The 21,275-nt window shown below is 58.8% G+C and overlaps 4 protein-coding genes across 7 annotated transcripts in view; 2 read left to right on the forward strand and 2 right to left on the reverse strand.

Moving 5' to 3' along the window:
• ZC3H18 (zinc finger CCCH-type containing 18) overlaps nt 1-3,654 on the forward strand; it is a 46,783-nt gene extending 43,129 nt beyond the window's left edge. For all 4 annotated transcript variants that reach the window (XM_053987075.1, XM_053987073.1, XM_053987076.1 and 1 more), the window contains 2 exons: nt 1,693-1,789; nt 2,963-3,654. In XM_053987075.1, the coding sequence (XP_053843050.1) occupies nt 1,693-1,789; nt 2,963-3,161 (296 nt within the window). In that variant the 3' untranslated portion in view covers nt 3,162-3,654. The remainder of the gene's footprint in view (nt 1-1,692; nt 1,790-2,962) is intronic.
• IL17C (interleukin 17C) lies at nt 3,392-10,376 on the forward strand. The gene is made up of 3 exons (XM_053987188.1): nt 3,392-3,451; nt 9,401-9,726; nt 9,823-10,376. The coding sequence occupies exons 1-3, from the start codon at nt 3,392-3,394 to the stop codon at nt 10,070-10,072; spliced, it is 636 nt and encodes a 211-aa protein (XP_053843163.1). The 3' UTR covers nt 10,073-10,376.
• A 760-nt stretch (nt 10,377-11,136) lies between these two features.
• LOC128812620 (cytochrome b-245 light chain) lies at nt 11,137-14,913 on the reverse strand. The gene is made up of 6 exons (XM_053987121.1): nt 14,322-14,913; nt 13,126-13,195; nt 12,850-12,924; nt 12,574-12,657; nt 12,335-12,416; nt 11,137-12,114 (listed from the first exon to the last, which is right to left on the reverse strand). Exons 1-6 carry the CDS (start codon nt 14,377-14,379, stop codon nt 11,935-11,937), a joined length of 549 nt encoding a protein of 182 aa, XP_053843096.1. The 5' UTR covers nt 14,380-14,913; the 3' UTR covers nt 11,137-11,934.
• A 488-nt stretch (nt 14,914-15,401) lies between these two features.
• On the reverse strand, nt 15,402-20,789 carry MVD (mevalonate diphosphate decarboxylase). Its single transcript, XM_053987105.1, has 10 exons — nt 20,694-20,789; nt 20,070-20,140; nt 19,865-19,979; nt 19,150-19,293; nt 17,923-18,122; nt 17,771-17,845; nt 16,985-17,203; nt 16,792-16,907; nt 16,598-16,706; nt 15,402-15,657 (listed from the first exon to the last, which is right to left on the reverse strand). Exons 1-10 carry the CDS (start codon nt 20,761-20,763, stop codon nt 15,577-15,579), a joined length of 1,200 nt encoding a protein of 399 aa, XP_053843080.1. The 5' UTR covers nt 20,764-20,789; the 3' UTR covers nt 15,402-15,576.
• Between the last annotated feature and the right edge of the window lie 486 nt (nt 20,790-21,275).

Genomic DNA, 21,275 nt, shown 5'->3' on the forward strand with positions numbered 1-21,275 from the left:
AAATCAGGAAATATTTTTTTCCCAGAAAGGAACAGATTGTCAGGTAGGGAGTCCCCATCCCTGGAAGTGTTCCAAAAACGTGAGGATGTGGCACTTGGGGACAGGTGGTGCTGGGCTAAAGGTTGGATTGGATGATCCTGAAGATCATTTCCAAACCTCAGCCACTCCAGGATTCTGAGTCACAGGAGTTTCCTTTAGTGCATCCTGGAGTTTTCCCGGGGCAGCTGTCCCTGCCTGCCAGGCTGGTGCTTCGAAAGGCTGGGCTGGAGGGAGGGATGCAATCAGTGCCTGCCTGCATCAGCCAGCCTGGGACACGAGCTGATTGCCCCACCTCTGGGTGACACAACTGCCCTGGATGTTTAGAAAGACCTGGCCTTTCCAAGTGTTCTCCTGGGCCTCAGTCCTCCCCAGCAGCAGGAACAGCTCGGGAAACCGAGCTGGCAGCCACAGGCAGGGACCTCAGTGCCACCCTCCAGCCTTGGCCGTGGCTGCCCAGAGGCAGAGGGGGTGTGGGGGGAGTTGGCAGCCAGAGGTGGCTGCTGGTGACGTCGGAGCTGCCACGTGATGTTGTTTTCCCTGGTGGCTCAGCCGTAGGTGGATCTTGTTGACTCTGGGTGCCAGCCAGCAGCAGGTCTGTGCTAATAACCTGCAAGGTTCACCTCCTGCAAGGGCAGCCTGCAAGGGACTGCCCGGGGTTGAAGTTCACCAGGGTCTGGTTCACACACGAGTGACAGGGCCAGGCCAGCACACTTTCTAGAGGGACCTTGATGTCATCCTCTGCTTTTTGATAAAAAGCAGTTTTTGAGCCGTAGCAAATCACAGAAGCACAGATTGGTTTGGGCTGGAAGGGACCAAAGAGCAGGGACACCTTCCAGTACCCCAGGTTGCTCCAAGCCCCATCCAGCCTGGCCTTGAGCACTTCCAGGGATGGGGAGTCCGAGGCACGGAGCCTCAAATCCAATGGCAAAGGTGCCCTTGGCTGAGTTGGGACTGAGCCCCTCGCCATCCCAGCACCAAACTGGTGGTGGCCGAGTGTGTCACCTGCTCTGTGACCTGCACCTGTGGGCTGAGGCTGTCCCAGCTCCATCCTCAGGAGCAGAGGGATGCCCTGGCACACGCAGGGGCTGCTGCCACGAGGGACTGGGCACCTTCGCTGCTCCAGCTGAGGTCAGTGCAGGGCAGCAGCTCCACAAGCTGCCTTCCAGGTGGAATTCCCTCTCTGTTCTTGGGATAACCCAGCTGCTCCCCAGCATCTGAATGGGCCAGGGCAGCTCTGTTGGGGCAGGGCCTGGCAGCTGAGCCGTGCTGAACAAACAGGGGGGTGCTGCTGCCTCGGGGGAGGCCCCGCTGGCTCCGGAGGCAGCAGAGCTGCCCTCACCTCTCACTGCTGCAGCCAGTGCACCCTGTGACCCGCCAGGGCAGAGCCAGCAGCTCTGCAGGCACCAAATGCCATGGAAGAGCCTTATTCCAGCAGCTGGAGGGTGAAGAAGGGCTGCTGGGAGGTGACTGTGGGGCACAGCCCTGCCTGGCTTCTCTCAGAGGTGCGGGGGGCACGCAGTGAGGCTTCTCCAGCTGCTGCTGGACTTGGCTTTTTTTTTTGGCACGATGTGGTCAGTGAGTGCAGGCAGGGGGTGGCCTGTGCCTTGGTGCCAAGCAGGAAAATGAAGGAATGTCCTTTTGCTCTCCTGCCAGGCTCTCGCGATAGGAAGGCGACCGGGAGACTCTCGTCCCCCAAACAGGAACGGCAGCGGGGCCAGAACCCAAAACCTTCCCCTGCACAGGCAGACAGGTGAGTGCTGCTGCTTCTGCTGGGCCCCACACTCCTGCAGGGGCTCCAGCCCTGCTCCAGCCCTGCTCCAGCCCTGCTCCAGGCTCTCTCCCAGGCTCTCCCAGGCTCTCCCAGGCTGGCAGTTCCAGTTGCCATGGAGCGCAGCACGAGGAAGGACGCGGAGCTGCCTGGGCAGGTGCCAGGGGTGCCAGGGCTTCGTGCAGAGCCTCCAGCTGGGCCATTCCAGCTGGGAGAGAAGAGCAGGAGTGCCAGGAGCCAAGTGGGTCAGGAGTGAGCTCAGGCAGTGCCTCTGCAGCTCGTTAGCACGGTGTTAATGAGCACCAGAGTGCAACCCCTTCCCCCCCTGCCCCAGCTCCTCCTGGCACCTGGTTCCAGTGCCTGATTCCCCTTTTCCCAGCCTGGCACACCCTCAGCTGCTCCCCTTGCTGCTGTGGCATATTCAGATGTGTCCCCTGCTTGGGACAGAGCAGTGACAGCCCTGGCACCTTCCCATGCAGGTGCCAGGTGACCAGCTCAGCCAAACTCCTGGCAGGCTGTGCCTGCTGCAGCGTTGGGAATATCCCAGTGCAGGACTGGATGTGTGGCCCTGGGGGCTCGAGGGTTGTGGATCCTCTCCAAGGATCTCTGGGGGCAAACATCACAGGGAAGGGGCTGAAGGATTTGGGATTGAGGGGATGCTCCAGGGCTGCTCTCCCCCTCTGGGTCTCACAGGGAGCTGCTCAGTGCAGCCACGAGCTGGCACTGAGTTTAATCCTGGGAATCCCTATGGAATGGCTGGTTTTTTACTGTTTCAGCCAGTTTTCAACCCAAGGCCTCCTCCTGTCTCCCAGCCTCTTTTCTCCCACCTGCTCCTAGAGCGAGCCATGTGTTACATGTGGCACTTCTGATATTTTAGTTCAGAAATTAGGGAGAAATCCTTCCCTGTGAGGGTGGGGAGACCCTGGCACAGGATGCCCAGAGCAGCTGTGGCTGCCCCTGGATCCCTGGCAGTGCCCAAGGCCGGGCTGAATCAACCCGTGGTAGTGAAAAGAGGAAAGAGATGGAATTTGTGTAAGAACCTTAAAACCCATGATTTCAGCGTGGCCAGCGGGGCTCAGCGCACTTTTGGGCTTCCCTCGGAGCCTCTGGGCCGTTCCCAACTCCTCTCACTGCCGCCTCCCTCTCTCCCTGCAGGAAACGCCAGCTGTCCCCTCAGTCCAAGAGCTCCAGCAAAGTCACGAGCGTGCCGGGCAAGGGCTCGGAGCCGGGCCCTGCGGCTGCCAAGGGCAGCAAATCCAGCACCCTGTCCCGGCGGGAGGAGCTCCTGAAGCAGCTCAAGGCGGTGGAAGACGCCATCGCCCGCAAACGGGCCAAAATCCCGGGAAAAGTATAGTGGGCCGTGCCCCGTAGTGACTGTGGATGTTTTTATAAATAGTGGGGGGGAAAAAGCGGCCGCTTTGGGATTTTGCAGTTCCTCGTCTTCATTTTGGCCGCGGTTCTTTTTAAGGAAAAAAAAAACAAACAAACAAACAACCAACCAAACCCACACACACACACACACACACACACACACACACTCAAAGAAAATTAAGGAAGTTTTTGTCCAGCCGGGAAAAGCCCGCGATGAACGGCTCCGGGAGGGCTCCGGGGCTCTGTAAATTCTGCACAGAGGACTCCAGCCCCGTGGGATGCTCCCGCCTCTCCTGTGTCCCCTCTCCTCTTTGCTAGCCTCGAGTTGTATTCTCCTAGTTAGCCCTGCTGTGTGTTGAGTGTCTTCAGCAATGCAGTTCTAGTCCCGTGTGCCGAGAGAGCCGAAAACTGCTGTGAACTGCTGGCAGCACCCCTCCTCCCCCAGGAAAAAAAAATATATATATTCCTGCCTCAGTTCCCTCGGGAGTGCCCTGGCGTTTCTTTGGAGCAGGGCATCGGTTCAGTTGATTGCCCAGGAGCCCTGCAGGTGTTGTGGGCGTGTCTGTCTGCCAGGAGGGTCCTTCTTCCTTTGGTTTTTCCTTTTTTTTTTTTTTTTTGTTTGGTTTTGTTTTGGTTTCTTTCTTTTTTTTCTTTTTTTTCTTTTTTTCTTTTTTTTTTTTTTTTTTTTTTTGGAGGGATCTCCCTGAAATAAAATATTTTGATAACCAATTTTCCTGCGCTTCTCTGCATCTCCCTTGCCTTTGGGGGGGAGGGGGTTTGTACCCCTCACTTTGGGGGTTTTGGGGGCAGGAGCAGCTCCGTGGAGCTGGAAAAGCTGCTCTGTTTCCTGGGGGAGCACCCAGTGTGAAACCAGTGTCCCACTGGTGTGTGACTGGGGGGCCCTGCCCTGCCTGGCATCAGGGGCTCCCTCTGATAAATGCCCCTAATTTAGGGAGCAGTGTTGATCCCAATGGATTTCCCAGGCTCCTTGTTCCCAGTATGGAACCAGTATCCTACTGGTGTGAAGTGAAAGTGGGGGGCATCATCTGCCAGACCCCTCTCATTCAGAGAACAATTTTTGGGGTCCCTGGGATTCTCCATCCCCTGGGCTTCCCCATCCTCCAGCCCTGCTCCTTGTTCCCAGTGTAAAACCAGTATCCCACTGGTGCTGCTGGAAGCCACTGGGCCATCCTGGAGGGGTGATGGCAGCCCTTGAGCCCTTCCCGGGGGTTGCCCAATTTGGGATTTCTGCCCGGGAATGCGATGGTGACGCAACGGGGCAGGGCCTGGGGGATGCCCGTCCCCGTGTCACCGGGACACCCCTTCCCACCTCCCTCCCGGGATTCTGGAGCTCGGAGGCGCCCGTACTCCCGGCTGGCACACGTGGAGTGCAGAAGGAAGTGCCGGCCCGCGGGGAGGAGGAAGGAACCTGGAGCTGGAGTTTCCAGGTGTGTGCACATCACCTGCCCGGCCCTATAAAAAGGCGGCGGCGGCGGCGGCGCTGCCACTCGGCCGCCTCATCCCTGGGGCTGCGCTTCCCGAGGGGCCCCCCCTTAAATTTGGGCTTGTTCCCCAAATTTGGGAGTGTTCCCTAACCCCCTTCCCTCCCCCCCCCCACCCCACCAAAATTCTGGCGTGGTCCCTCAACACCTGGCTGATGGTAACGTGGGGTTCGGGGGGCTGGGGGATGTGGGGGGTGAGGGGAGAAAGTGTGGGGCTGGCAGGGGGTGTGGGGCGGGGGGGTGTGTGTGTGTGGGGTTCTCTGGGTGTCTAATGAGTGTGTCACACACCCTGTGCAGGGTTCTGTGTGTGTTTTATGTGTGTGTTACACACCCTGTGTGTGTTTTATGTGTGTGTGTTTTATGTGTGTGTCACACACCCTGTGCACAGCTCTGTGTGTATTTTATGTGTGTGTTACACACCGTGTGTGTTTTGTGTGTGTGTTTTATGTGTGTGTCACACACCCTGTGTGTGTTTTATGTGTGTGTTACACACCACGTGTAGGGTTCTGTGTGTGTTTTATGTGTGTGTTGCACACCACGTGTAGGGTTCTCTGTGTGTTTTATGTGTGTGTTACACACCCTGTGTGTGTTTTATGTGTGTGTCACACACCCTGTGCACAGCTCTGTGTGTATTTTATGTGTGTGTTACACACCGTGTGTGTTTTGTGTGTGTGTTTTATGTGTGTGTCACACACCCTGTGTGTGTTTTATGTGTGTGTTACACACCACGTGTAGGGTTCTGTGTGTGTTTTATGTGTGTGTTGCACACCCTGTGTGTGTTTTGTGTGTGTATTTTATGTGGGTGTCACACACCCTGTGCACAGCTCTGTGTGTCTGTGTGTTCATTATATGTGTTTCATGTCATATGTGGGATTCTCTGAGTGATTCATGAGTGTGTTACACACCCCGTGCACAGCTCTGTGTGTTTTTTATGTGTATGTATTTTATGAGTGTGTTACACACCCCTGTGTGTTTTATGTGTATGTTACACACTGCGAGTGTACTTTATGTGTGTGTATTTCATGTGGTGTTACACGCCACGTGTAGGGTTCTGTGTGTGTATTTTATGTGTGTGTTACACACCCTGTGCACAGCTCTGTGTATTTTATGTGTGTATTACACACCCTGTGTGTATTTTATGTGTGTATTACACACCCTGTGCACAGCTCTGTGTGTTTTATGTGTGAATTACACATAGTGTGTGTTTTATGTGTGTGGTTTTTATGTGTGTGTATTTTATGTGTGTGTATTTTATGTGTGTATTTTATGTGTATTTCATGTGGCGTTACACGCCCCTGCAGGGCTCTGTGTGTGTTTTATGTGTGTGTATTTTATGTGTGTGTATTTTATGTGTGTGTATCTTATGTGTGTGTGTTTTATGTGTGTGTGTTTTATGTGTGTATTTTGTGTGTGTGTATTTTATGTGTGTGTACTTTACGTGTGTGTATTTTATGTGTGTGTTTTATGTGTATTTCATGTGGTGTTACACACCGTGCAGGGCTCTGTGTGTATTTTATGTGTGTGTTTTCACCTCTGTGTCCGTGCCGTGTTTCCCTGTGTGTGTCCGTGTGTGCACACCTGTGCCCAGGTGTGAGCGTGTGTAAAACCCAGCTCAGGGGCGGGCACTGAGTGCCGGGGGGTGTGGGCACACCTGTGTCAGTGCTCTGGGTGCTTATCTGTGTTTATAGGTATTTAAATATATTTATTTCCATGTCACTGCTCTGTGTGTGTGTTTATCTGTGTTTATATGTGTTTATATATATTTCTATTTATTTATTTCCATGTCAGGGTTGTGTGTGTGTGTTTATCTGTGTTTATCTATATTTATATCTGTTCATATATATTTATTTCCATGTCAGTGTTGTGTGTGTGAGTCTGCACTGCTGCTCTGTGCTGTGTCTGTGTTTATCTGTTTTTTATATATATATATATATATATATATATATATTTATTTATTTATTTATTTATTTATTTATTTAATATATTTATATATATTTACATATATATTTATTTCCATGTCAGTGTGTGAGTGGGCACTGCTGCTCTGTGCTCTCTGTTTACCTGTATTTCCATGCATTTATTTATTTATAAATAAATAAATAAATAAATAAATAAATAAATATTTATTTATTTATTCATTTATTTATTTATTTTATATTTATACTTATATTTGTATTTATATATATATTTTTTTTTTAAATATATATATATTTTTTATATATATATATATATATATATATATATATATATCTAGCTATTTTGTATGTGTTTATACATATTTCTGTCCGTGGCTGGGACGTTCCCGTGCAGCCCTGCACACACAGAGGGACCCAGGTGTGCTTTTGGCAGCTGTGAGCACAGGGGCTGCTGGAGGCTGTCCCCTCAACACACACAGATTTTTATTTATTACTCTGTTATATCCCATTTTATGTTCTTTATATTCAATTTTATGTTCTTTTCTTTATTTGTTATTTTCATTTCCTATTTTATTTTCATTTTCTATGTGTATTTATACTCTCTATTTCTTTGCTTTATCCTTTTGTTTACATTGTCTAATCCTTTATATATTTATTTACTTATTTATAGTTCTATTTATTTTATATACTTTATTTTAAAACATTGAAGTACAAAAATATTTTTATGTATTTATATTTCTTTCTAATTGATTTTATTTATTACATTTACCTTTATTATTTTTATATATATATATATATATATTCTGTGTGCATGTAGGTGTATATTTGTGTGTGTGCACCTGTCCTGCACACCTGTGACACTTTTTTTGGGGTGAAGGGTGTGATATCCCCGTGTGTGCATATATATATATATATATTTTATATATATAATATATAAATATATTATATATTTTTAATATATTATATATATATAATATATATTTTTATATATATATACTTTTATATATATATATACTTTTATACATATATATATGTGTCTGTGAGGTTTTCTCTCTCTACATATTTTTGTGTGTGTGTATTTATAATTTATTTATATTTCTATTTATATATTTATATATTTATATATAAATATAGATTTATATAAAATATATTTATATAGAATATATATATATATATATATATATATATAATATTTGTGTGCGTATTTATTTATTTATATTTGTGTGTGTGTGTTCAGACCTGCAGATGTTGCTCCGTGTGTGTACAGTGTGTGTGTCTGTGGATATTGAGTGTACCCAAGCACGTCTGCATGTGGGTGTGCTAAGTTTTTAGGGATGGGATACATACATAAATATAAATAAACACATAAATATAGATTGATATGGGATAAATACATAAATATAGATAGATATGATAGGTACAGATATAGATAGATAGATAGATAGATAGATAGATAGATAGATAGATAGATATGATAGATAAATAGATTATAGAGATAAAAATATAGATATAGATAGAAATATAGATAGATATATAAATATCTGATATATAAACAGATATATAAATAGATATATAAATATCTGATAAATATAGATACAGATAGATATAGATAGGAATATAGACAGATATATAAATATCTGATAAATATAGATACAGATAGACAGATATAGATAGAAATATAGACAGATATATAAATATCTGATAAATATAGATACAGATAGATATAGATAGGAATATAGACAGATATATAAATATCTGATAAATATAGATACAGATAGATATAGATAGAAATATAGACAGATATATAAATATCTGATAAATATAGATACAGATAGACAGAAATATAGATAGAAATATAGATAGCTATAGATAGATATAGATACAGATAGATCTAGTAGAAATAGATATATACATAGATCTATTGACATATAGATAGATATAAATATATAGCTATCTAGTTATATAGACATAGATACAGAGACAGATAAAGACAGATATAGATATGTAAATATCCAGATAGAGGCACGCAGAGACAGATGCAGAGGTGATGTAGAGATACCGAGGTGCAGATTAAAACGTGCAGATGCTCTGTAGACATGGAGATATGCAGGCATCTACAGATCTAGAGATTACACATGGAGAGAGGCTTATAGAAATCGATACATCGATAGCTAATAGATAATCGATAAATGCACACACCTGCCCCGGGGCCGTGGGGCTGCGCACTCGCGTTTTGGGGAGGGCTCTGCTGCTCCCTGCCCGGCTGAGTGTGCCTGTCCCTGCGGTGTCACTGTCACTGAGTGTGCCTGTCCCTGCGGTGTCACTGTCACTGTGTGTGCCTGTCCCCCTGGGTGTCACTGTGCTGTGTGTGCCTGTCCCTGCGGTGTCACTGTGCTGTGTGTGCCTGTCCCTGCAGTGTCACTGTCACTGTGCCCTGTGTGCCTGTCCCTGCGGTGTCACTGTCACTGTGCCCTGTGTGCCTGTCCCTGCGGTGTCACTGTCACTGTGTGTGCCTGTCCCTGTGGTGTCACTGTGCTGAGTGTGCCTGTCCCCGCGGTGTCACTGTCACTGTGTGTGCCTGTCCCTGCAGTGTCCCTGTCACTGTGCTGTGTGTGCCTGTCCCTGCAGTGTCACTGTCACTGTGCTCTGTGTGCCTGTCCCCCTGGGTGTCACTGTGCCCTGTGTGCCTGTCCCCGCGGTGTCCCTGTCACTGTGCCCTGTGTGCCTGTCCCCGCGGTGTCCCTGTCACTGTGCCCTGTGTGCCTGTCCCCCCGGCTGTCCCTGACGCTGCGCTGTCCCCACAGGGCTGGCTGTGTGCCCTGGCCCTGCTGGCGGCGCTGGGGCAGTGCCGGGGGCTGCGGCGCCCCGCGGGCGGCTCCGCTCACTCCGCCGTGCGCTGCTACAGCGGGGCCGAGCTGGGGGACGAGGCTCCTCCCGCGCAGCTCCTGGGCCGCAGCCTGCGCTGGGACCGCCACGTGTCCGTGCAGCTGGTGCCGCAGCTGGAGCGGCTGGAGGCCGGCGGGGCCCGGCGGCTGCGGCGGCAGCGCCCGCCCGGCTGCCCCGCGCTGTCGCTGCGCGCCGGGCTCCGCAGCGAGCCCCACGAGCGCTCCATCTCCCCGTGGCGCTACCGGTGAGTGGCCGCCCTCGCCCCGACCACCCCGCGCGTCCCTTTCCCGCCCGCTCAGGGCCGGTGGCTCGCTGCAAGCTGTCGCCGTGTCCCCCGCAGCATCGACGAGGACGAGAACCGCTACCCGCGCAAGCTGGCCTTCGCCGAGTGCCTGTGCAGCGGCTGCGTGGACGTGAAAACCGGCCGGGAGACGACGTCGCTCAACTCGGTGACCATCCACCAGACCATGCTGGTGCTGCGGCGCAAGCCGTGCCCGCGGCCCGCGGGGCCGGGGCTGGTGGCGCTGGAGGTGGATTACATCCGAGTGCCCGTGGGCTGCACCTGCGTCCTGCCCCGCACGGCGCGCTGAGCCCGCCCCGGTGACCGTGTCACCCCGCCCGTGCTTGTTTTAGAGCACCCGAGCCCGCCAGGGTGTGCCCCTGGTTATTTATGAGTAATTTAATGAGCCTTGCTGCCGGGGGGCTTTTTGTACCCTCTATTTATTGGTGACCCCCGCCCAGCCACGGCTGTGACTCCAGGGCCAGCATCGCCCCACGGCCAGACCCTGTGAGTGCTGCACTCACTGGTTATTTATTCCCCCCCCCAAAAAAAGGTATTTATTGTCTCCTTCCTAGTGCTATTTAATGCTGCAAAATAAAAGCTAACAACCCCTGGCACAGTCCTTGCTCTGTTCCCAGCCCGGGCACTGGGATGTTGGGAATTGGGGCGCAGGGACAGGGGCACATCCGTGGGCAATGCCCAGCTGTGGGACGCCCCTGAGGCCCTGCAGGGTGGGCAGAGCACCAGTGCAGCAGGGCAGGATGAACTGGGAGGTGATGGGGAGGGCGGCAGGGCACGGGGGTGCCCCAAAACCCCAGCCCTGGCACCCCAACACCCCACACCCTTCCCACGGCTCTGCCCCATCCCACGGAGCTGGTGCCACCTGCCAGGGCCACTCCACCTGTGCTGGCAGCACCTAGGGGGGCCCTGGGCCACCTGCAGCCCCTGAGGGGCCAGGGTCTGTGTGGGGAGGGGACAGAGCGGGGCCTGGAGCAGCTGCTGATCCCAGTGGGATCGAGGATTTGGGGTTCGGCACCCACATCACACCGGGGAACGTGCAGCACCCACGAGTGGGGATGGGAAGGGAAATGCTCCCCACGTTCCCTGCGGGGGGTTGTCCCAGGTTTTGGGGGCTCCTTTGGGACTCCCTGTGCACCTCCAGTGCGGGGCCCTCCCAGTTCCACCCCACTGTGGGCTCCATAAGGATTTTGGGAGGGGACCCTGCCGTGGCCATACTCTGCACATCCACATCCTGGATTTGCCCACAACTGCACTGTTTGTCCCCAAAACACCTCCCCACTCCTGCCCCAGCCCTCCCAGGAGCAGGGCAGGACTGGGAGGATTCCCCCTGGAGCAGGAGGCAGGGGCAGGCAGTGCCTTTCCCACTTTTTATTGCAACAGCAACTGCAGAAATGACAAAAACCAGGGAGAGCGGGAGCAGAGCTGCCTGATCCCCCTGGGAGCTGGGGATTCCCTGAGAGCTGGAGTTCCACAGGGATCTGGGGATCCCCCAGGGAACTGGGGGGTGCTTGGAGAGTTGGGACCCTCAGGGAGCTGAGCATGCCCAGGGGTTTCCCAGGAACTGGAGACCCAGAGGGAGCTGAGAATCCCCAAGGATTTGGGGGATCCTTAGGAGCTGGGAAGGCCTTAGGGGCTGCAGACCCCACAGGAAGCTGAAGATTTTTGGGGATTTGGGGAGGTCCAGGAGCTGGGGAGTACCTGGGAGCTGGAGACTCCACAGGGAGTAGAGCAGCCCCAGGGATTTGGGAATCTCCATAAGGTGGGAAGTCCCCAAGGGCTGGAAACCCCACAGGGAGCATCACAGGGAGTTGGGAATTTGGGAGCTGAGCGTCTTAAGGGATTTGGGGGTCTGCAGGAGACGGAGATCCTCCAGGGAGACAGAGATCCTACAAGGAGCTGAGCATTGCTGGGGATCTGCAGACGCCCAGGAGCTGGGGACCCCAGAGCATCACTGGGCATTTGGGAATCCCTTGGGGAGCCCGGGGGGGAACTGATGATCCCAGGGATCTGAGCATCACCAGGAGCGAGGGACCCACAGCAGGAGCTCAGCACCCCCGGGGCTTTTGGGGATCCCCAGGAGCCCGCTGGCTGCAGTGGATCCAGGAGCAGCTGGGAAGCAGGAGCAGGGCAGCAGGGCAGGAGGATCCCCCGTTATTCCACCTCCACAGGGATGGGGTTCACCTGCCCCCCCACCTCCGGCTGCTTCTTGCGGGCGTCGGGGGGCGGCCGGGGCGGGGGGTTGCTGGGGGGCTGCTTGATGGTGCCCCCCACTTGTGGCCGCTCCCGGGGCTTCTGCTCGATGGGTCTCCACTCCTCCCCTCGAACTGCAGCCTGTGGGATCGGGAATAGCGCCAAGGAACAACCCCCACCCCCAAAAAGGGGCTGTGTGGGGCAGGGAAAGCGCAGCTGGGGAAGGAAGATGTGACCCCCCTGTCCTGGGTGTCCCTGCAGCCCAGCCTGGGAATGCTTCTGGAATTCACACGGAAGCTTTGGTTCGTGGGTTTAGGGGTGCCCTGCTCCTCCCAGCCCCCCAAAGCCCCTTTGCACTCACCAGCAGGTAGATGCCGCTGGCGATGCCCAGGCAGACGGTGCCCAGGATGGTGGAGAGGAGGAATCCGGCAGGGACAGCCAGGCTGTGGCAGAGATTTGGCGTTCAGAGGGAGCTGGGGAGGGGCCCAGCCCCACTCCCGACGTTCAGAGGGAGCTGGGGAGGGGCCCAGCCCCACTCCCGACGTTCAGAGGGAGCTGGGGAGGGGCCCAGCCCCACTCCCGACCCCGCACCCCACTCACGCGGCGTGGAGGACAGCTCGGATGTAATAATTCCTGGTGAGGGGCCCCAACAGCTTCACCACGGCTGTCAGGTACTTCTGGCCACTGCAGGGTGACAGCAGGGGGTCACTGGGGGTGTCCCCACCCTCGGGGGACACCCGGCCTCCAGGCACCCCCATCTCGGCAAGGATCACCCCGAGGAACCCACCCGTGGGATCCAGCTCTGCTCCCACACCCCTGAGTTTGGGGGTAGCAGGACGCCCAGTGCCAGGGCTGCAGGGGGGACCCAGCACTCACCACCTCTCCATGGTGGAGCCCTTTTTCCGTTTGCTCCTGGGATACTCGAGCAGGCAGACCAGGACGCCCGCCGCGCTGCCGGGGCGTCAAGGAAACGCGGGGTGGGACCGGGAACAACCCGCATCCCAAAAAAAGGGGCTGTGCCGGGCAGGGAGCGCACAGCTGGCAGCAGGAGGGGGAGATAAGGATGTGAGCCCTCCCCGGTCATGCCTCCCACCCCGATCGGGACAGGGTTTTCCCGCAGCCCAGCCCCGGGAATGCTGTCGGGAAGGATACATGGAATACGCCGCGAAGTACCAGCCCTTGAACTGCCCCGCCACGGCCACGATCCCGCCCGTCAGCAGGACTGCGGGAACAGCCGGCATGGAGGGGCCACGCCGGGACACGGCCCCCAGGCCACGACACCGACCCCAACCCGGGACACAAACCCCCGAACTGGGACACAACCCCCCAAACTGGGATACACCCCCCCAAACCGGGACACAACCCCCCGAACTGGGACACAACCCCCCAAACTGGGATACACCCCCCCAAACCGGGACACAACCCCCCAAACTGGGACACAACCCCCCAAACTGGGATACACCCCCCCAAACCGGGACACAAACCCCCAAACCTGGATATACCCCCCCAAACCGGGATACAAACCCCCAACCCGGGACACAACCCCCCAAACTGGGACACAAACCCCCAAACCTGGATACAAACCTCCAAAACTGGGACACAACCCCCCAAACTTGGATACACCCCCCCACACCGGGACACAAACCCCCAAACTTGGATACAAACCTCCAAAACTGGGATACAACCCCCCAAACTTGGATACACCCCCCCAAACCTGGACACAACCCCCCAAACCGGGACACAAACCCCCAAACCAGGATACAACCCCCCAAAACCGGGACACAAACCCCCAAAAACGGGACTCAAACGCCCAAACCTGGACGCAAACACCCAACCCGGGCTACGGCTCCCAAAACCGCGGATACAGCCCCGAGCTCAGGATGTGCCGCCCCCAAACTCGGGACGCAGCCCCCCGCAAAGCCCCAAGGCGGGATCGTGGCCCTGGGGACACTCGGGACCCCCCCGGTCCAGGGCAGGGCCCTGGGGGTGCCGTGGCCCTCAGGAGTCCCAGGTGCGGGATGCCGGGGAGATGCTGCGGGCGGGACCCGCGGGCCCAGGGAACTCCGGGGCCTCTGGGGAGATTTTTGGCCTCGCGGCCGGAGGAAGAGGAGAGTGGAGGAGGAGAGGACGGAACCGAGGAAGAGAGGGCAGAGGAGGAAGAGAAAAGGAGGAAGCGGAGGCTGCAGCCCCGCTGGGCCGGGACTTCCCGGCTGCCGCCGGCGCCTCCCGCCCGCACCCCCAGCCCGGGACCCCCACCCATCCCATGCCATGCCCCGGGCGCTCAATCCTTCCAGAGCCCGGGGACTTTCTGGAGTGCCCCCAAACCTCCCCCGGCCCCCCGCACTCACTGAGCCCGGCGGCGAGCGCCTGCTCGTTCGCCCACATGGCCCACTCGATCTGCCCCATGGCCCACAGCGGCTTCGGCTGCTCCCGGCTCCGCTCGGCTCGCTCCGAGCGACTTCGGCTGCTCCCGGTTCCGCTCGGCTCGCTCCGAGCGGGTTCGGCTGCTCCCGGTTCCGATAAGCTCGGTCCGAACGAGTTCGGCTACTCCCGGTTCCGCTCGGCTCGGTCCGAACGGGTTCGGCTGCTCCCGGCTCCGCTCGGCTCGGTCCGAACGGGTTCGGCTGCTCCCGGTTGCGCTAAGCTCGGTCCGAACAGGTTCGGCTGCTCCCGGTTGCGCTCGGCTCGCTCCGAGCGCCTTCGGCTGCTCCCGGCCCGGTCCGGTTCGGCTCAGCCCAGAGGGTTCGGCTCCGCTCGGCTCAGCCCGGCCGGGTTCTGCTCGGATCGCACCGCCCGCCCCGGCCCGCTCTGCTCTGCCTTGCTTTGCCCGCTGGAGCTCGGCTGCTCCCGGCCCCGCTGGGCCCGGCTGTCCCGGTTCGGCTCCGCTCGCTCCGGTCCCGACCCGGAAGGCGGGTGCGGCGCTACTCCCGCAGGCCACGCCTCCTTCGCATTGACCACACCCCTTTCCCCACTGGCCACGCCCCCGCGGGGACACGGCACCGAGCCGGGGTCACGGCACCGAGCCGGGGTCACGGCACCGAGCCGGGGTCACGGCACCGAGCCGGGGTCACGGCACCGAGCCGGGGTCACGGCGGTGACAGGGATGGCGCGGAGGGACGCGGGGACAACAGGGGCCACGCGGGGGCACAGGGCCCGTCCCAGCAGCAGGGACATCGGAGCGATGGGGACAGGATCAGTCCTGCAAGGGACAGGGAGGGGACGGGGGACGTGGAGGGACAAGTGACAACTTGGGGGCATATGGGACAGGAGATGCCCCACAAGGGACACAGGGGCCACGTGGGGTGACAGGGCTGTGCGGGGTGACAGGATCAGCCCCAGGGACTGTCCCCATCTCCTGTCCCCGCTTTTGGCTGGCGCTGTTCCCCCTCCCAGCCCCGCACACAGAACCCGACAGCCCAAAACAGCACTGGAACCAGGAACCTTCTGTTTCCTTACAAAAGATTAAAAAACCAGCCCCGGCGTCACATCCCGCCCCGGGGCTGGGGACAGCTTTGCAGCAGGCCTGGCTCAGGTCCTGAGGCCTGCTGGTGGCACCGGCAGAGTCCCCCCGGCGTGTCCCGGCGTGTCCCGGTGTCACCGGGGTCAGGCACGGCTCCGGGGCAGCCCGTCCGTGCCCAGGAGGTGCTGGCTGGGGTCATCCACCCGCTGGGGACCAGGGCCAGGCTGTGGGGCAGGACACGGGTCAGGGACACCAGGGAGCCCCACTGCCTGCAGGGCCCCCCCCTGCTGTGGGTGGGGGGCACCCACAGACCCTAAAAGGTCACCCCATGGGTGGTGACAGGGGGAATGTGTCCAGAAATGGGGTCCTGCACACCCGCCTGGGGATGGGGACAGAGCCCTACACACCCACCTGGGGATGGGGACAGGGATGGGGTCCCACACACCCACCTGGGGATGGGGACAGAGCCCTACACACCCCCCCTAGGAATTGGGACAGGGATGGGGTCCCACACACCCACCTGGGGATGGGGACAGGGATGGGGTCCCACACACCCACCTGGGGATGGGGACAGGGCCCTACACACCCCCCCTAGGAATTGGGACAGGGATGGGGTCCCACACACCCACCTGAGGATGGGGACAGGGCCCTACACACCCCCCCTAGGAATTGGGACAGGGATGGGGTCCCACACACCCACCTGGGGATGGGGACAGGGCCCTACACACCCCCCCTAGGAATTGGGACAGGGATGGGGTCCCACACACCCACCTGGGGATGGGGATGGGGTCCCACACACCCACCTGGGGATGGGGACAGGGCCCTACACACCCCCCCTAGGAATTGGGACAGGGATGGGGTCCCACACACCACCCTGGGGACGGGGATGGGGACAGGGATGGGGTCCCACACACCCACCTGGGGATGGGGACAGGGCCCTACACACCCCCCTAGAAACTGGGACAGGGATGGGTTCCCACACACCCACCTGGGGATGGGGACAGGGCCCTACACACCCCCCCTAGGAACTGGGACAGGAATGGGGTCCTGGACACCCCTGGGGACAGCAGTGGGGTCCCACCACCCCCTTGGCACCAGGAATGGGGTCAGAGCCCTCCCCCAGAGGCCGTGTCCCCCCCGGCCAGCCCCCCCCAGCCCCCTCACCTTGGTGTGCAGGATGTACTGGACAGCCCCCGGCACGGGCTCGGTGACCACGGCGGCCAGCAGCTCCTGCGGCAGCGCGGCCGAGCCCACGGGCAGCCCCCGGACAAACCTGCGGCACGGGGGGGGGCCGGCGCTCAGTCCCCGCGTGCCCGGCACCCCCCAACCCTCCCCGGTGAGGAGCGGGGTTCCCTTACTGGTCCCCGTTGGCGGCGGGGGGGAAGCTGCGCCTCACCACCTCCACGAACTCGGCCACGGCGTCGGCCAGCGCGAAGACGACGGCGTTGGGGCCGGCGTCGAAGGTGTAGGCGACCTGCGGCGGCGTTGTGGGCACGTGGGGACCCGGGGAAGGGCCACGGTGCCGTGGCAGCCCCGGGGCCCCGCGGGTACCTTGGTGTGGCCGTGGTGGGCGTTGTAGCGGTGCGCCAGCGCGATGATGTGGCGCGACACGTCCGTGAGGTAGAAGATGGGCGGGAAGGTGTCGAGGCAGGTGGCGTGGAACTGGTTGCTGTCCCTCATGGCCAGCTGGCCAAAGCCCTCAAAGTCCCGCTCCTGGATGTGCTGCATCATCTGCGCCAGGCGCTCGGGGACCACCACCTCTGCCCGGTGCTGCCACGGCACGGGGGGGTCACCGTCGGCCCACTTCAGTGACACCCATGGCAAGCGTGTCACGGTTACCCCAAATCAGTGACAACCCCAGCAGGCAGGTTGTGGCCACCCCACTTCAGTGACACCCATGGCAAGCGTGTCACGGTTACCCCAAATCAGTGACAACCCCAGCAGGCAGGTTGTGGCCACCCCACTTCAGTGACACCCATGGCAAGCATGTCACGGTTACCCCAAATCAGTGACAACCCCAGCAGGCAGGTTGTGGCCACCCCACTTCAGTGACACCCATGGCAGGAGGGTCGTGGTCGCCCCAAATCAGTGACAACCCCAGCAGGCAGGTTGTGGCCACCCCACTTCAGTGGCACCCATGGCAGGAGGGTCACGGTTACCCCACTTTGGTGACGCCCACAACAGGTGGGTTGTGGTCACCCCAAATCTGGGGATACAGCAGGAAGGTCACTGTACCCCCAATCTGGTGACAGCCACAGCACCATGACCCTCTGGGGGTCACTGCACACCCTCCAGCCCCACTGCAAGGGAAAGGGGACGAGTCCCGTGTCCCCCTACCTTCAGCAGGGGACTGGTCTCCACACTGGTCTGCATGCCCGCCGTGCTGCCCACCGGCTTCTTCTCCCCACTGACCTGGGGGGGGACACAGGCGCTGGGACACGGCCCCTCCTGAGCCCCCCCGAGTCCCAAATCCCCCGCCAGCCCCTCACCACCAGGATGAGGACGCGGAGCTCCGGCCAGTGAGTCTCGGGGGCCACCTGCAGGGCCAGGCTGTCGGTGCCATCGGGGCGCTCCCCGCGCTGCCACTGCACGAAGCCCCCGAACATGCTGCGACAGGCACTGCCCGAGCCCCGCCGGGCCACCTCGGACAGCTCCTCCTCCAGCCCATAGAGCCGGGCCAGCGCCGACACTGCGGGGACAGGCAGAGGGGACAGCCCTGTCACCCCTCCTGGTGCTACCACAGAGCTGGGCCAGTGCTGGCACTGAGGGGACAGGCAGAGGGGACAGCCCTGTCACCCCTCCCAGTGCTACCACAGAGCTGGGCCAGTGCTGGCACTGCGGGGACAGGCAGAGGGGACAGCCCTGTCACCCCTCCCAGTGCTACCACAGAGCTGGGCCAGTGCTGGCACTGAGGGGACAGGCAGAGGGGACAGCCCTGTCACCCCTCCTGGTGCTACCACAGAGCTGGGCCAGCACTGACACTGAGGGGACAGGCAGAGGGGACAGCCCTGTCACCCCTCCTGCTGCTACCACAGAGCTGGGCCAGCCAGAGCACAATGAGAGGGGACAGCCCTGTCACCCCTCCTGCTGCTACCACAGAGCTGGGCCAGCCAGAGCACAATGAGAGGGGACAGCCCTGTCACCCCTCCTGCTGCTACCACAGAGCTGGGCCAGCACTGACACTGAGGGGACAGGCAGAGGGGACAGCCCTGTCACCCCTCCCAGTGCTACTACAGAGCTGGGCCAGCCAGAGCACAATGAGAGGGGACAGCCCTGTCACCCCTCCTGATGCGAACACAGAGCCGGGCCAGCACTGACACTGAGGGGACAGCCCTGTCACCCCTCCCAGTGCTACCACAGAGCTGGGCCAGCACTGACACTGCGGGGACAGCCCTGTCACCCCTCCCAGTGCTACCACAGAGCTGGGCCAGTGCTGGCACTGAGGGGACAGGCAGAGGGGACAGCCCTGTCACCCCTCCCAGTGCTACCACAGAGCTGGGCCAGCCACAGCACAGTCAGAGGGGACAGCCCTGTCACCCCTCCCAGTGCTACCACAGAGCTGGGCCAGCCAGAGCGCAATCAGAGGGGACAGCCCTGTCACCTCTCCCAGCACCCTCCATGCCATACTACCCCAGGCAGGGGACAGGTCACAGCAAGGGGACACCCCCAGCACCCCTCCCAAGGCAGGAGGGGACAGATGAGGGCCCCACACGCACCCAGGCAGGCGTAGCCGGCGGCGGACGAGGCGAGCCCGGCGGCCGTGGGGAAGTTGTTCTCGGAGGCGATGTGGATTTTGTAGGACAGGCTGAGCGCCGCCGTGTCCTCAGCGCCCCCGCGGCGCTTCCGCGCCAGGCGCCGCACTGCGGGGACAGCGGGGTCAGGGGACAGGGGGATAGGGGGGACAGGGGGACAGGGGGGACAGGGGGAAGGGGACAGCGGGGATAGAGGACAGCGGGGTCAGGGGACAGCGGGGTCAGGGGACAGGGGACGGGACAGTGGGGACAGGGGACAGGAGGGACAGTGGGGTCAGGGGACAGCAGGGACAGCAGAGACAGGGGACAGCGGGGACAGTGGGGTCAGGGGACAGGACAGCGGGGACAGGGGACAGCAGGGACAGCAGGGTCAGGGGACAGCAGGGACAGGGGATGGGACAGCGAGGACAACGGGGTCAGGGGACACCAGGGACAGAGAACAGCAGGGACAGTGGGGTCAGGGGACACCGGGGACAGAGGGGACAGGAGACAATGGGGACAGGGGACAGCGGGGACAGGGGACACCAGGGACAGTGAGGACAGCGGGACAGGAGACAATGGGGGCAGGGGATAGCAGGGACAGCGGGGACAGGGGACAGTGGGGACAGTGGGGTCAGGGGATACTGGGGACAGTGGGGTCAGGGGACAGCGGGGACACCCCCGGGCAGGGGACGCTCACCCTCGCGCAGACAGGCCTGGACCCGCGGGTGCCCCACGTCCGCCTCCTTCCCGTTGAGCCACAGCCGGTCCTCCGTGAAATCCCGGCTGGCCGCCGCCGTCGTGGTGGTCTTGAGCTGTGGGGGGAGAGAGGGAGGGGGCTCAGCACGCCTGGGCTGGTCCTAAACCTGGTCCTGGTCCTAAACCTGGTGCTGATGCTGACCCACCTGGTCCTGGTGCAGCGTCACGCTCAGGGAGGAGTTGATGGGCAGGATGAGGTCGGTGTCACGCTTGCCCCCTGCAAGAGAGCACGGCATGGCACGGCTAGGAATGGCACGGAATGGCATGGAACAGCATGGCACGGCTAGGAATGGCATGGAAGTTTGATGGCACCGACGGACACAGCAAAGCGTGGCAGGGCACAGCCGGGAATGGCACAGCACAGCCAAGAATGGCACAGCCAGGAATGGCACGGCACAGCCGGGAATGGCACAGCCAGGAATGGCACAGCCGGGAATGGCACAGCCGGGAATGGCACGGCACAGCCGGGAATGGCACGGCACAGCCGGGAATGGCACGGCACAGCCGGGAATGGCACAGCCCAGCCAGGAATGGCACGGCTAGGAGTGGCATGGAACAGTTCCGGATGGCACTGATGGACACAAGGCAAAGCAAGGCACAACAGCGCTTGGCACGGCTTGGGATGGCACGGCACGGCACGGAACTGCACGGCAAGCGAGGACACAGTGCAGCACGGCCTGGCCCGGCGCCGCCGGACACCGCACACCCAGCCCAGCCCGGAGCCGGTGCCCCCGGGCCCCCGCAGGTGCCAAGCCCGCCCCGGCACTCACAGTACTTGATCACGGCGATGTTCACGGGGGCCGTGCAGGTCGCCATGGCCAGCGCGCGCTCCGCCGCCATCGCCGCCGGCCGCCCTCATGCCCCGCCCCCGCGCCACGCACGTGACCCGTGGCCTGCGGCGGGTCCCGCCTCGCCATTGGCCGAGAGCGCGGCACCCGGTTCCCAACAGCCAATGGCAGCGATCGGACCACGCGCGGCCCCGCCCCCTGAGCGCGTTGGGCTGGGCCTAGGGGCGCCATTTTTGAATTGGGCAACACCTGCGCGTGCGCAGTTGCTCCCGGTGCCGCCGGTACCGCTCCCGGCACCCGCCCGGTTCTGCTGCCTGCACCGCTCAGTCCCCAGTGCTACCCCGTGTCCCCGGTACCACCCCAGCGCTCCAACTGTCCCCCAGTACTCCGAGTGCACCCAGAGCCTTTAGGGCCACTGTATCCCAGTGCTCCAGTGCTCCCAGTATCCCAGTGCTTCCAGTACACCAGTGCTCCCAGTATCCCAGTGCTCCCAGCACCCCCAGTATCCCAGTGCTCCCAGTATCCCAGTGCTCCCAGCACCCCCAGTATCCCAGTGCTTCCAGT

The sequence above is a fragment of the Vidua macroura genome, chromosome 11, assembly GCF_024509145.1.
Source record: "Vidua macroura isolate BioBank_ID:100142 chromosome 11, ASM2450914v1, whole genome shotgun sequence".
Taxonomy (NCBI): domain Eukaryota; kingdom Metazoa; phylum Chordata; class Aves; order Passeriformes; family Viduidae; genus Vidua; species Vidua macroura.